Source organism: Natrix helvetica, assembly GCF_964273705.1.
Source record: "Natrix helvetica genome assembly, chromosome: Z".
Lineage (NCBI taxonomy): Eukaryota > Metazoa > Chordata > Lepidosauria > Squamata > Natricidae > Natrix > Natrix helvetica.
The window spans coordinates 95,199,229-95,213,478 of record NC_138554.1 but is presented as its reverse complement, the minus strand read 5'-3'; the positions used below and the strand labels follow the sequence as shown (position 1 = coordinate 95,213,478).

The window sequence follows — 14,250 nt, the reverse complement described above, 5'->3', positions numbered from 1 at the left end:
CAGAATTTAGATGAACCTGAAGACAGTTGTTCTCTAAAGACTTGATTTGTATCAGAAACATATCTGAGAAAAGGGCATTAAAAAGTTTTTAATAAATTTGCAATGAATCCATGTGTCAGACTTTGTAAACTGATGTTAAATAAATTTCAGAAAGTTTTAAACAATATCAGATATGAGTGGTCACATGTGCTACATTTTTTTTAGCAGTGGCAGAATTATTATCCATAAAGAAAAATTAAAAGAAATAGTCACAGTAGTCATGAAGCAAATGTTATAGTACACTTGTATCTACAATAATGAGAGATATATTTAACAGCTGTATTTAAAAAATTGTATCATTGGACTATAGCTACAGAAGGGAAAATTATCAATAATTAACAATTTGTAAAATAATGTTGCAATTACCATTAAAAATTATGAAACCAAGCAACATAGTTACTGAACAGTCAATCAAATCTTTATTGGATCATAAACATGCACATGCTCTGGAAATTGTTCTGTGTGCATGTGCTTAACAATTTACAGTGAACTGCGCATGCCCAGTCACTAAAATCCAACATGCCAGAGACATCAACGGCAATGAAGGAACTGGTTCGGGGGGGGGGGGTGTCAGGCCTGGATTGGTTCTGTGACCCAGGCCAGAATTCCACTACTGGTTCGGCCAAACTGGGCCAAACTGACAGCAAACCACCTCTGACTTCAACTCTTGTCATCCACCTATAACCCCATCCCTCTATGTCCTTTTGACCACCCTCTTGCCTTGCCAATTTTCTAGTGGCCATTTTCATAATAGTAATAGTAATGTCTCAAACAGAGAAAAGAAAAGAAAATCTGTTCCTTTCCTCCCCTTATTATACTTTTGTGATTTTGACAGTTTCTTTTTAATAGTTCTGGATAGCTTCAGTCATAACACGTTTTACTCCATGGCAACTAAACATTATAGTCTGATTCTTTATTTTATCTTTTGTTATGTAAGACCTACTAGTTAAAATATTTAAAAATAAATAACAAGCATTCCCACGCAGGACTTTAACCAGCTTAATATGAATTTATATCAAAGCACTTTCATCCAAAGTAAAATTGATAAAAATAAAAATAGAAAAAAAGATTGCCCTCTTGTCCATTTTAAAACATTCTTACATTTTCTCTTAATTAAGCTTTTTGCAAATAATTCTCATATCTTTAAATCAAAGTCTTTTTTTCTTGATTTTCCTGTAGTCTCAAAAGAAGACTATTTTTTGCTACAGGGGAAATTTCTCTTGATCTGTAAATTATTTGCTTCCCAAAGTGATTAAGAAATGGGGAAAGCAGGACATAATGTTCATATTGGTGCAATCACCGATAGGAGCATAGGTAGAATCCCTGGACAACTCAACTCTCAAACCAATTGCAAAAACCTTTCTATTTCTGCAATTTAATCTCACAATCTCCCTTTGATCCAAGTTGTGTTGGCCAGAATCTGCCTTCCAGCTAGCATTCTCAACTGCAGTGTCTCTTCAATCCTTTAGGGAGCATCAGCCACCATTATTCTCCACTAGAAGTTTGTCTTTCTTAAAATATCCTTTAATATTTTAAAGGATATTCATTCTATCACAATTTCTATTCCCAAATCTCTGAAAAGCAGTTTGAAGCCAACCTACATTTCTCTCCACTTTTTTCATTCCTAAGAATACTGTGGCTAGGGCTGTGGCACTTAAAAATGCAATCCTATTACTAATTAAAATAGCTAAAGCTAAATAAATAACCAATACATTGATTTAGTTCCCAAAAGCAGCTGACTTTATAAAATTGGACAGATAGTGGTGATTCTGGTTTGGTGTGTGAAAGTGTTATACATTTTTTTTTCATAAATAGGATTAGAGTCGACTGCATCATTGTAACTTCTCTTTGTTCACTCTTTGATTCTCAGTGGCAAAATATTGCAGCTAATTTGAGAATTAACTTCGCGATGTCAAGAGTAGACAGAAAGTAAAAAAGATTTCAATTTTATTTTTTTATGGTTCCTAACATATTAGGGAAATATGTTTTTTCTATGATAATAGAATTTTTATATATGTAGAAAAGGGCATGTGATGCACAATTGAACCAGCTTTTTGGGTACCCTTCACCCTTGTTGCATTTGCCTCTGGCAAATAAGTAGATGGAATGTTATAGACAATAGCAAGTACATAGTACATAGACAATAGCAAGTTTGCATTATACAAATTATTTCATAATTTTACCCCCTACCTTCCATTTACTCAGTAAATGGCACAAATGTTCTGTACACCTAAATTATATCTCAAAAATGTACATCTGTCTATATATTTCATAGTTCCATAAGTATACCTAGATGCTTTGCATGCAAAGTATGTGATTATTTAATGTTTTTCAGTATGTTAATACTTTATATGCATATTACATATTTAAAAAGAGAGCTAGCATCAGGGTAAACAAGGTCAGGAGTTTAATAAACCTGACCTGGTATTTATATTTTCTTGCTCTGTCCCAAGACTTCTAGGTAGTGGTGTTTTAATTATATTGCTATCAACATTATCATTTATTTAATATCCACAGTGTGCCATATCTATGCATAATGAATGAAGCTGTAATTGAACTAAGGAAGCACAGTTATGGAGCCTTGTGATATTAAGGGAGCATTAGCTACATTTAGGCAAATAGGTTGTCTGAATATTTCCATACTTTTGATGCCACCAATTATCTTCCTTATTATTGTATCATCATTGTCCAATATAAAGTTTTATCAGGAAAAATATTCCAAATCAGAAACTTACAAGATAGCTGAATGTTTAAGATAAGATTCTGACCAATTGCTTTATCTTGAAAATTCCAAATTTGTACATCCTCATTAAAGTCAACCCAGTCAGTTTGGTTTAGGTTTAAGCAAGCCAAGTTAGTGACTTAATCGGACATGCTCTTTCAGCCCTTAAAAGGCCATGACAGCTCACTTGCATGACTTGTTGTGTAAATCACCAGTTGTCAGACAAATGTTAATGCAACCATATAACAAAAATGAAAAAGAAAACTTCCTTGTGCCAATCATGATTACTTCATAGTTGGAAATAATTTATTTGCTTCATTTTGGTTCATTTTGTATAATAACCTACCAGCCATCCATTAATAATTTGGAATAATCATTAAAATCAGATGCGGGTTAAAATGAAATGTGGACTCAGTGCTCAGTTCTGAAAAGATTCAGACCTCGTATATTTAGAGATATTGAATTAGTATGCCATCTTTTCTTTCGACAACCTTCACCTTTTTTTCATCAGCTACATTGCAGGAGGTGTAACATGGTTTTCCCTATATGAAAATACTAAATTGATTGAATGTGGCCAGTGCAGAAGAATGAAGATTTGATTCTCATAATTTCTTTGATAAGACTCTAGCAAACTTGTCTACTTTTGTTAAAGTGGAAATTATGAATCAGAATGTTAGAATAAGATATAATATTTTCTTTATTTTGAGCTAGAAAATATATACATTAACCAAAATATTTTCTCTTTATATGCCTTTGTATGATATTAAAAAATATTGACCTTTGTGCTTAAAAGAGTTAGAATACAGAACTGCAAGCTAATGCACTGCTAACTCCAGTTCGATTCTAAGCAGTCAAGTTTGACTCAGCCTTCCCTCCTTCTGAGGTTGATAAAATGTGGACCCAGATTGTTGGGGGCAATATGCTGACTCTCTAAATTGCTTAGAAAGGGCTTTAAAGCACTATAAGTCTAAGTGGTATTGCTATTAATTATTGAATGTTAAATAATATTAAAAGTTCTCTTTGTAAAATATGTGCATGCTACATACCAATGATTTATAGGTTTCCATGTAGTATAAAAATCTTTGCCTACAATTTCAGAGTACATCATAATGGCCAGAAAACTATTTCAATAGTATGTAAATTTATAGATCAGCGAGGTGTTCATATCCTAGAGGATTTATGCAGACATTCTAGATCTACATTAATAAAACTTGCCAAGTTTTTATACTATTCCTACATTCTTTTGGCATTTTTATGCTATAAAAGATGTTGAAATCCTTTTATAATTAATTAGCATGGCCTAAAATCCCTTTTAATCTATTCAGTGTTCCTTTGTGCTTCGTGTAATTCATACTGAATTAACTGAGAGAATAAGAAGAAATCCAGGAATAAATTAATTTGAAAGTTACAGATGATTTTTAGATAACATTATCATTCACTATAATACAAGTCTCAGTCATCCATTTATAGAGCAAGCATATGATTTTAATTCTTGTACTAGTATGGAATCTGATTTTGTTTTGACAGCAGAAGCAGCATATAAAAAGCCATCTAACTGATAATAATAGTTATTTTCCATTTAGGAAAGCAAAGAAGGGGTTAGCGGAGTCAAACAATTATTGAATTACATAGCTTGTGGATATATATTCAGCAAATGAAATCTGTTTAAACATTGTGAATAATTCCAGAAAGAGCTTTTGTATATGTATTGTCAGAATCAAGAAGAGGAGCAGTAGGTTTGGTTTTAAAGGGCTAATAAATGTGTAAGGACCCTATAGCACAATGCAAAAATAATCTGAGTTTATACAGCCTATCAGTAGAAGAGTTTGCATCATAAATTACATACTAGATTTTAGAATAGAAATATTCCATAATAATAAATAAATAATTTTAAAATGTTAAAATAAAACAGGCTTAAGCTGAAGCTATTTGAAATTTTAAAAGGGGAAATAATTTTTCAGCATGATCACTCTTCAACTAGAATTAATGTATGTTTGCTATATGTATGTCCTGTGTCACACAGTGAAGTATGTGCTGTATGTCCTGTATGTCCATACACAGTGAAGTATATGTTGTATGTCCTGTGTCACACAGTGAAGTAGATATCCATGCAAAATAGGAATATTGTCATCCTTTGATTGCTTTATTATAAACTGGTATATAGAAATGGAAAACTGATACAGAGATATTTTTCTGCCTAAATTATTGAATAGCAGCAGCATGTATTTGAATGTCCATGGATCAATAAAGACGGCAGAGAAAACAAAAGTCTTCTACCATGTTTACAAAATACGATTCTACTGATCTGATAGCAGGGCAGCTGATTTCTGGGGAATTTACTTTTTCTGAAACTTTTTTTTCCTGATTACATACACCTTTTAGAATGACTGAAGCAAAGAAAAGCTTTGGGGATTATTTGAACCAGAATCTTGAAGATTTGAATCAAAGATCTGATACCTTCAATTTGAGAAAAGAAAGGCAGCTGAAAAGTCTTATGATTAATTCTATAAAACAAGAATGACACAACATTAAAGCCCTGTTATTTTTTTAAAAAAAAACTTTGAACAGATGAAAAATCTCTTAAAAGCCAGAAAATATCTTTAGGATGAAATTACTTGTTCACATGGTTTTTGTCAAATAAACAATTCATACATTATAAATATCTATTTCACTAGTACGATCAATTTTCATGACAGAAAGGGATCAATTTTTCCTTTTTTCTAGCTATGTTTGTTTATTCGGAATATTTTGGGGAGATTAAAAACGAGTATTATTGCAAGACAATATGCAACTTTCTTCTGTGATGATTATTCAATTCAAAAACTAGTTAAAATCCTACTGACTGTGCAGTAGGCATATACACGATCATGGCATGTAGACAACAAGCAATATTGCCCAGTTATTTTTCCTGCCCACCTAACTTGGTTTTGTAAAAGCTTACTAAGTAGCAGGCAATATTAAATTACTGACATCACTGGGATACATTATTATTTTATTTGGTAAAGTAACACACTTTGAATGGGGGCTGGCTTTGAATGCTACTTAGGAACTGGGAGTGCTAATTGCTGTAGAGTCCAACTGGCGAGTGAGAACCAACTTAATCTTGGGACAGCTATACCAAGAGACAGTAGATAAGTTTCTGATAAGTTTCCAAGTAAAATTCAAATTGATTTTTATACTCCCTAAATCAGGACTACATTCTTCAATACAGAACCTGAAAATGTTAGATGACCTTCAGAAACAGGACGGTGCTCAGAGCTGGTGTTTCTTAATAGCAGTTCCCATTTAATGGAGGAGCCTTCCCCAAGAGTCTATTTGATAATACCATAAACACATTAAGAAAGGATTTTCCAAATGGTTTTTGGAAGTTAGTGTTCCTTTAACTTTCGGTTGATTGTTTGTATTTTATTTTTTCCTATTTATTATAGTTTTTAATTGCATTTTCTGGTTTTAATGCCTTATTATTACAGTAAACCTGTAATAAGATTCAGTAGTATAAATATACATTCATAAAAATTAAAATCAGTAGTATGGATAGTATGGATGCAGGAAAAAAATATGCAATTGGTTCAGCAGAGGCATCTGGAAGAATTCTTGCCTAAATCGTCTTCACACTTTTCTTATTAACTGGATTAATAGTAATAAGCCACATCCTTTCCATGACTGAAAATGGACTTGTCTCTTCGTCTGCCAAGATGTCTCAGTGATAGTTTCCTTTTATTTTTAATTTGATGAAAAATAACTTTGTAAGAAATTTATTGTATCCTATAAAATGGCAAAACTTTGCTTTCTGTATATTTGTGATCCTTTTCAAATATCCATTAAGATCATTCAAAACATTAATATATTAGTAGCTACTTTGGAATTTCTATATTATTCAGTTGTGAACAATAGCAATAGCACTTAGGCTTATATACCGCTTGAAAGTGCTTTACAGTTCTCTCTCTAAGAGATTTACAGAGTCAGCCTATTGCCCCCAACAATCTGGCTCCTCATTTTACCGACCTTGGAAGGATGGAAGATTGAGTCAATCTTGAGCTAGTGAGACCCGAACTGCCAAACTGCTCGCAGTCGGTGATAAGCAGAAGTAGCTTGCAGTGCTGCATTCTAACCACTGCACCACCATGGCTCTAACAAGTGTTTGAAGTAATATAACACTGTACTTTTTTCAACCAGCCACCTTTAAGATGTTTTGACCTGAACTTCTCATTCCTAATCATGAAATATTCTGCCTGGTACTATTGGGTTTTGTGGTTTACAGTATCTGGAGGACTTCCTTTGGGGAAAGTATGCTGGGCATGGAATAAGCAGGTTATATTTATAAATATTGTATTTTTGTCTTTTTTTACAGATAGTAATTTCATTCTTGCCAATGCTCAGGTGGCTAAAGGATTCCCCATAGTTTACTGTTCCGATGGCTTCTGTGAGCTTTCTGGATTTGCACGAACCGAAGTCATGCAGAAGAGCTGCAGCTGTAAATTTTTATATGGTGCTGAAACAAATGAGCAAATGATTCTCCAAATTGAAAAGTCATTGGAAGAAAAAATGGAATTCAAAGGAGAGATCATGTTTTATAAAAAGAACCGTGAGTTTTATTTTATTAAATAGTGTTTACATGGATAGAAATTTAGGAGAAAGATGGTGCTGGCATTAAATCATGTTTTGATAATAATTAGCTACTCCATTAGGTTAGAGCTAAGATAAAGTCAAGATATCATCGTATAAATACATTGGTATACTTTGATATACATTATTCATATGTAGCTTATTTGAGAAATAAATAACATTAAAAGTAAAGTTATAAATTCATTTTACTACCAATGTTCTTACCTGGCCATGAAAATATAAGATAGATAAGAAAAATATATATCATCACTATCCTTGTCTCTAGTGCTGATCCTTTACATATAGTACTATATATCATTTACCAAAGAGACTTAAATGTATTTAATTGATTATTGTACAAGAGTTCAAAATGTTGGAACATAGTAATAAATAATGTGAAACTTTTTTTCTTTTAATTTTAAATCTTGAACTGGTGCAAGGTTGACCTCCTATAATTAGGAAATGTAATAAGCCCAGATAGTATATAAAATAGAAATAAATGTATATTATGGTATGCATTTGCTTATAATATATTCAAAAATATAATTCAGCATGTTTTTATGACTTTTTTTAACCTAGTAGGATAGAATCTTGATTTGAATTTAATCTTTTGCCAGGTGCTTTAAACCAACTAACTTTTCTGACAAAATAATGCTAGTGTGGAAGTTATATTTCAGTCTATCTGAAGTGTATCAGGTTAGGCATGATTGTATAATACTAAGTATGCTTCACATTCATTTTTTTTATCTTCCTGAGTCTTTGAGAATATGATCTGCAATTTCATATAAGTAGTTTTCACCAATCAGCAGTTGAAATATATATAATATGCTGGTTAAAGTATAATTTTAAGGTATATCAAAATTAATTTGTACCAATTCATAATAAAATGAATTCATAAAAATTTCAGAAGAATAATTCTAGCCTTATCTTTAATATACCTGATATAGCATAAACTTCAATAATTTATTATTCTGGTGTATTATTCTGAAATACAGCACACATAAACTCATGGTTAGTCAAGCAGGATAATAATAAAAGTGAGGTCAGGCAGAACAATGTGCAGAATATGAAAATAATGACAAATATTTTCACACTGTAGTCAATCACAAAAATTTAGTACTAGGTCATTTACCATTTTAAATTAATTATTACATTATTTGATAAGAAACCTTTGATGCTATATAGCTTCAAGCACTGTCTTGAGAATAAAGGATGCCAATTCAATATGCATTAGATTCAATTGCCCCAAATCATAACCAACAAAACCATCATAACCTTGGTTTTGTTGGTAAGCAACACATTTGGAACACATAAATTGGGGAGGGCAGAATATAGAGACTAGTGAGCCAGGTAGAGCATTTTTCAGATTCAATATAATAAAAATTCACATAAATTCAGATGAGGGCCTAGATCAGCGATGGCGAACCTTTTTTGGCTCGCGTGCCATAAGTGGGGGGAGCGTGGGGGAGTCGTGTGCGGGCGTGCCGCACCCATAATGCAACGCGCCCCCCAGTGCGCATGCGCGCACAACGCGCCCATTTTTGCATGCTTTTTTTCGCCCTCCCCAGGCTCCAGAGGCTTTATAGGAGCCTGGGGAGGGCGAAAAGAGCCTCCCCCGGCCCCCGGAGGCCCTCCGGAGGCTCCAGGGAACGTCCGAAGGCTTCCCTGAAGCCTTCGGAACACTTAAAACCACCCTCCGAGCAACCCGGAAGTGACTTCCGGGTTGCTCGGATGGTCGTTTTAAGAGCTCTGAAGGCTTCAGGGAAGCCTCGGGACAGTCCCTGAACAGGCACGAGGCGGCAGCGATGTGAAGGCCGGGCGAGCGCGCAGAGGCTGGGCGGAGCGCGATGAGCAGGAAGGGAAATGAGCGCTGGCCACTATCCCTCTGCCTTTTCGAGGCAGCGGGGAAGACTTCTTTGCCAGCCTCTCAGGTGATCAGTCCCATCCAGCCCGTTACACACACACACACACACACACACACACACACACCGCTTGTTGCCGCGCGAGACCAGCGCTGCTGGGGAGAAATCTGGGAGGGGGAGCAGAAAACAATCTTCTGTTAGGGATGGTCTTCTCCCCCCTCTCCCCCTGATTTCTCCCCAGCAGCTCTCACCTTGCATGGCAACAAGTGGTGTGTGTGTCTTGCTCCCTCGCCACTTTCAGCTAAGCAGGGCAGGCAGGGCCTGGGCTGCAACCAGCAGGGAGGGGGTGGTAATGCTCCTTCCTGCCGGGGCAGCGGCGGCGAAAAGTAAGGGAAGCGAATGCCAGCCAGCATCTCTGCCTTCTTCCTCCAAGCGCCGCTTCTTCGCCAGCCTCTCAGCTGATCGGTCCCAGCCAGACCCCCATTACACACACATGCACACACACACTTTGCTGCCGCGTGAGGCGAGCGCTGCCAAGGCGTCCCAGTACCAGGGCTGAAGGGGTGGCGGTGGCGAGGACGGGCGGCCAAGGGCTTCCCTCCCTCCCCACCCAAGCGGACTTCTTGCACGGCTCCAGCCTGCGGCTCTGATGAGGATCCGCGGTCAGGAGAGCTGCTGCTTCCAGCGGGATATATTCTTCCAGGCCCTTGGCGGCGTCTTTTTGCAGTTAGCTCACCTCCCCACCAGCAGCTCCTCCGCCAGCATCCCGGGTGGAAGCAAAAGGACAACAGCCGCTGTTGGGGAAGGGAGTAAGGGGTGGCGGTCACCTGTTCTCACCCATATATATCCCGCTGGAAGCGGCAGCACTCCGGACCGCGGATCCTCATCAGAGGCGCAGCCTGGAGCCGTGCAAGAAGCCCACTTAGGTGGGAGGGAGGGAAGCCCTGGCAGCTATCACAGTGCCGCTTCTGGCTGGTGTGGGAGTGGCTGCAGGGACCGGCTGGCCGCTCCTGCCCTTCCCCTTGTGGCTGCCGCTGCTTTTCTGAAGTGCCTGAGCCGGCCAAGCCCTTCGGACTGCAGATGAGCCATGGGCTGGAGGGCGAGGGCCACGCAAGAAGCCCACTTGGGCAGGGAGGGAGGGAAACCCCGACCACAGCTCTGCTCTACTAAGCGACGGCCGGGATCCCCTCTCCACGTCTTTTGGCACGCGCGGCCCTTGTTCTTCCTGTTGGTGTTTTTTGCGTGCGCATGTGCACACTGAAAACAAGGTCATTTTCCTGGCGTGCGCATGCGCACCGGGCGGCTCCTCTTCTGTTTTCTGGCACGCCAATGCACGTAAAGACCAGCTGGATGCTGCGCCCGAACCCGGAAGAGCAACTGGTGATGGCTCCGCGTGCCAGGAGAAATGGCTCTGCGTGCCACTTCCGGCACACGTGCCATAGGTTCGCCATCACGGGCCTAGATTGTTCAGGGCAATATGCAAATAATACTTACATTGCAAAACATTCAGAGAGTTCTCTAAAGCACAATGGAACTTTAAGCATAAATGCTATTACTATATACTTTCTATGCAGTTTTCTATGCAGAAATTCATTTTTTTTACTACCCGTTATGTGGGCATGGCTTGGTGGGTGTGGCAGGGGAAGGATACTGTAAAATCTCCATTCCCACCCCACTCTGGGGCTAGCCAAAGGTGGTATTTGCCAATTCTCCAAACTACTCAAAATTTCCGCTACAGGTTCTCCAGAATCTGTTGAATTTCACCCCTGTTTCTATGTATGTGTAGGGCATGCAAAATTATGTTCATACAATATCCCCTGTGTTGGCGCTATATTTGCTTCTCTTCTGAAACAGAAAGTAATAGCAATAATGCTACTGAAGCACATGCTTCTGTGGCCTTGTGTATGGCCAATTGATCCTGAATATAGTAATCTGCCTTTAAAAGATGCCAATAAGCCTACATATTGTTAATATGCATAACATATTACATCAGTTATATATACTTAAAAATATGAAGATGTAGGTTGAATTAAGGTAAAGTTGTACTTTTAGAAGTTGCCAAAAAAGAGTGGCAGAGAATGGATAATAAAGAAAAAATAGTAATGTTGGAGTGACTTTTTAAAACATTCTGGAAGTGAGTAGAGTTGCAAGAGTCAGAACACTAGATTGGGGAGAACATTGCTTAAAAATCTGGACTTTGAAGTAATATTTCTGTGTTTCAGTAAATTCAGTAAATTCCGAATTTTGAAATCAAAATCAAGGGATCATACTGAAAATAATAAATTGTGTCATATTCAAACTTTATGAATAAATATATCTGGACATCCTGACAATGGGGAATGTAGTTTGAATATTGTTTCTTAGATGTGCATGTCAGCTTTGTCTCTGCTGATGTTTTTCAATAAATGTCCATATCCAGAATTTTGATTATTTTTGGCCGCAAAAGTAGAATTACTATACCAAAGTGATATAAAGAACTAATCAATTTAACCACACAGACTCCAGGCTACAAATAAAATCTATTTAATTATACCATTTATTAACATATTTAATATTTCTATGATGATCTCTCGGCTGTAATATCACTTAATGTAAGATTTTAGAACCAACAAATATGTGACTAACCAGTGTGTTTAAAAATGCTCAAAATGATTTATAAAAATAATGTTGCTCTTAAAGAATCTCCTACATAAAACTGGAGGTTGTAAAATGAATTATGAGTGCTTATTTTTAGAAAGCATTTCCTAAAACTTGTGCAAGAAATAAAGCCAGTTTGGAACAAGATTGGATCAACTTAAATATATGACTACTTTGGCCCAGTTTTTAAATAAAGAGAAATAAGTGTCTCTACAGTAAAATATTGAAGTATCTTTATCATATAATCATCCTTCCCTATTTTACATAATTTTATTTGAACAATTTTTTAATTTGGAAGCAATGAGACAACTCTATGATCCATTGGGTCATCCTTTGAAAGAGAGATATTACTATCTGATGTGGCTAAATTAACAATCTAACCTTTAGAATTTTCTTTATCCCAATGTTGGATAATCCTATATCAGTATTTCATAAATATAAAAAATAATTTAATGGCAAATAAATTTCAATAATAAATTAATATTTATTTACCTAAACAGAACAACCACAGGTGAGCAAAAACAAAACAAAACAGCAGGAGCAGAAGTGACTTATGACTTTCTGCCAGATTTCTTATGGACTTTGCTTGTGGGAAGCTGGCAGTATTAGAAATCATGTTTATATCACAGTGGGAACATTTGAATGTCACAATGTTATGAATAAAACTGATGTAAACATCATGAAAATTTCAATTTCACAGGAGAAATGGGTTCCAAATTTTTAATGCATTCTTTAAGTTAGCAGATTTTAGGTACCTTTATTCAAAATTTGTTGTTTGAGTTAATGTGACAATACAAATATACAAATAAAAATAAGCTTTTGCAGTATATAGGTAACCATGTCTTACAGATATGTCTTTCATCTACTAGTAGAATCTCCATCCATATATTTATTTGACAGCCCAAACTGTCCCATTTATAATCAGATATTTCTTCATGCCTCCTTTGTCAGATTCTCTAGCAAAGAACTGGTTTTTTTTTTCTCAGAAATGTTCAGTGATACTGATATTTTTCTACAACAGAGATTGCACTATACTTCTGACTTTCTGACTCCTTTGATATGCTTGAACCTAGGGCAGATACAGAAACTGCAGTCCAATTTCTTAAATTATTGGGTATTATGCATGCACATATACCCACCACTAGGACAGTTCACTTCCAATACCTCGTATCTATTTCTGCCAAACTATATGAAATGTGGCATTTGTAGACAGCAATGTGTCCTAGATAATTCCCTAATTGCTTACAAGAATTCTTATTCTTATTTTTTAAAAATATTATTTCATTTTTGAAATATTTGGCAACTGGGAATTTTTTAAGTGAATTAAACTTTATGCTACATTAAACAAAATTTGGATCTTATTTTTACTATTGAACATATTTTTAAAAATTACAGTTTTGGAATTCAGCAATTTCCCATTGATTTTCAGCAGCAAACTTGTGGGGTTAGTGGCAGTCTTGTGGTTTAAAAATAGAAGTGTAGATTGTGGGTTCACTGTCTCTACTCCATCCTCACCCAAATTTTGTACTGGAAAACTTTCAATATAATATAATGCAATATCTGTTTATCTCCAATATTCTTTTTCCCTGCCTATTTCAAGAAAAAAAGAATCCTTCTTCTCACTTGATATATTTACTTTCATGAATTAGACAACAAAGTTTATGTATATGCAGTTTACATTATTTTTAAATTTTTAAAAACATTCTTAACATAGAAAATGAATAAAATAAAACCATTCAAAAAAATTTAAATTTCCTTCCCCAAAGAAAAATTTAAAAAATTAACCTGAATCAAGGTCCAAATATATCTAAGAAAGAAAAGAAAAGATTACATTATGTGTTATACTTACTCATAGTCACTATTTCAAAATATTATTGTAAAATATCACAAAACCTGAGATAGTAGCACACATTGCTGCATCCTTTAATTAGTAGAAAATGCTTCCTTTTCCAAGAAATGTAGATTACACATTTCAACAGCAATTCTCTACCATCTGGAATAACATCACATATCTAAATTCTCCATATGATTCTTTTAGTTTATACCCATATGTCAAATAAACTGTGTTTATATTCCAAAACTTTGGTATATAGTTCAACATCATATTAGCATTTTTAACTTTTAAAATTTCTCCTATTCATTGCCTAAATATACTATTTATATTAAATCTACTTATATAGTGCCCTGAAAAGATACCAAATTGCTTGCTTGGAAAGCTGGATTTAATGTTTGACACCTTCAGACTTATTTTAACTTCAGTTATAGGCTGAAATGAGAATTTACCCAGTAGAATTCTTGTTTGGCCTAACTTAAAAATTATTATTCAGTAATACTAAATTTTGACAGTATTGTATCCCACGTTGCAAGATATACTGTATTTTGAAA

General features: G+C 35.7%; 1 protein-coding gene across 1 annotated transcript in view; it reads left to right on the top strand.

Annotated features, from left to right (window-relative positions):
• KCNH8 (potassium voltage-gated channel subfamily H member 8) overlaps positions 1 to 14,250 on the top strand; it is a gene marked incomplete at its 5' end in the record, with an annotated part of 204,572 nt that overhangs the window by 78,535 nt on the left and 111,787 nt on the right. The window contains one exon of the mRNA XM_081971642.1: positions 7,113 to 7,346. Coding sequence (XP_081827768.1) covers positions 7,113 to 7,346 — 234 coding nt within the window. The remainder of the gene's footprint in view (positions 1 to 7,112; positions 7,347 to 14,250) is intronic.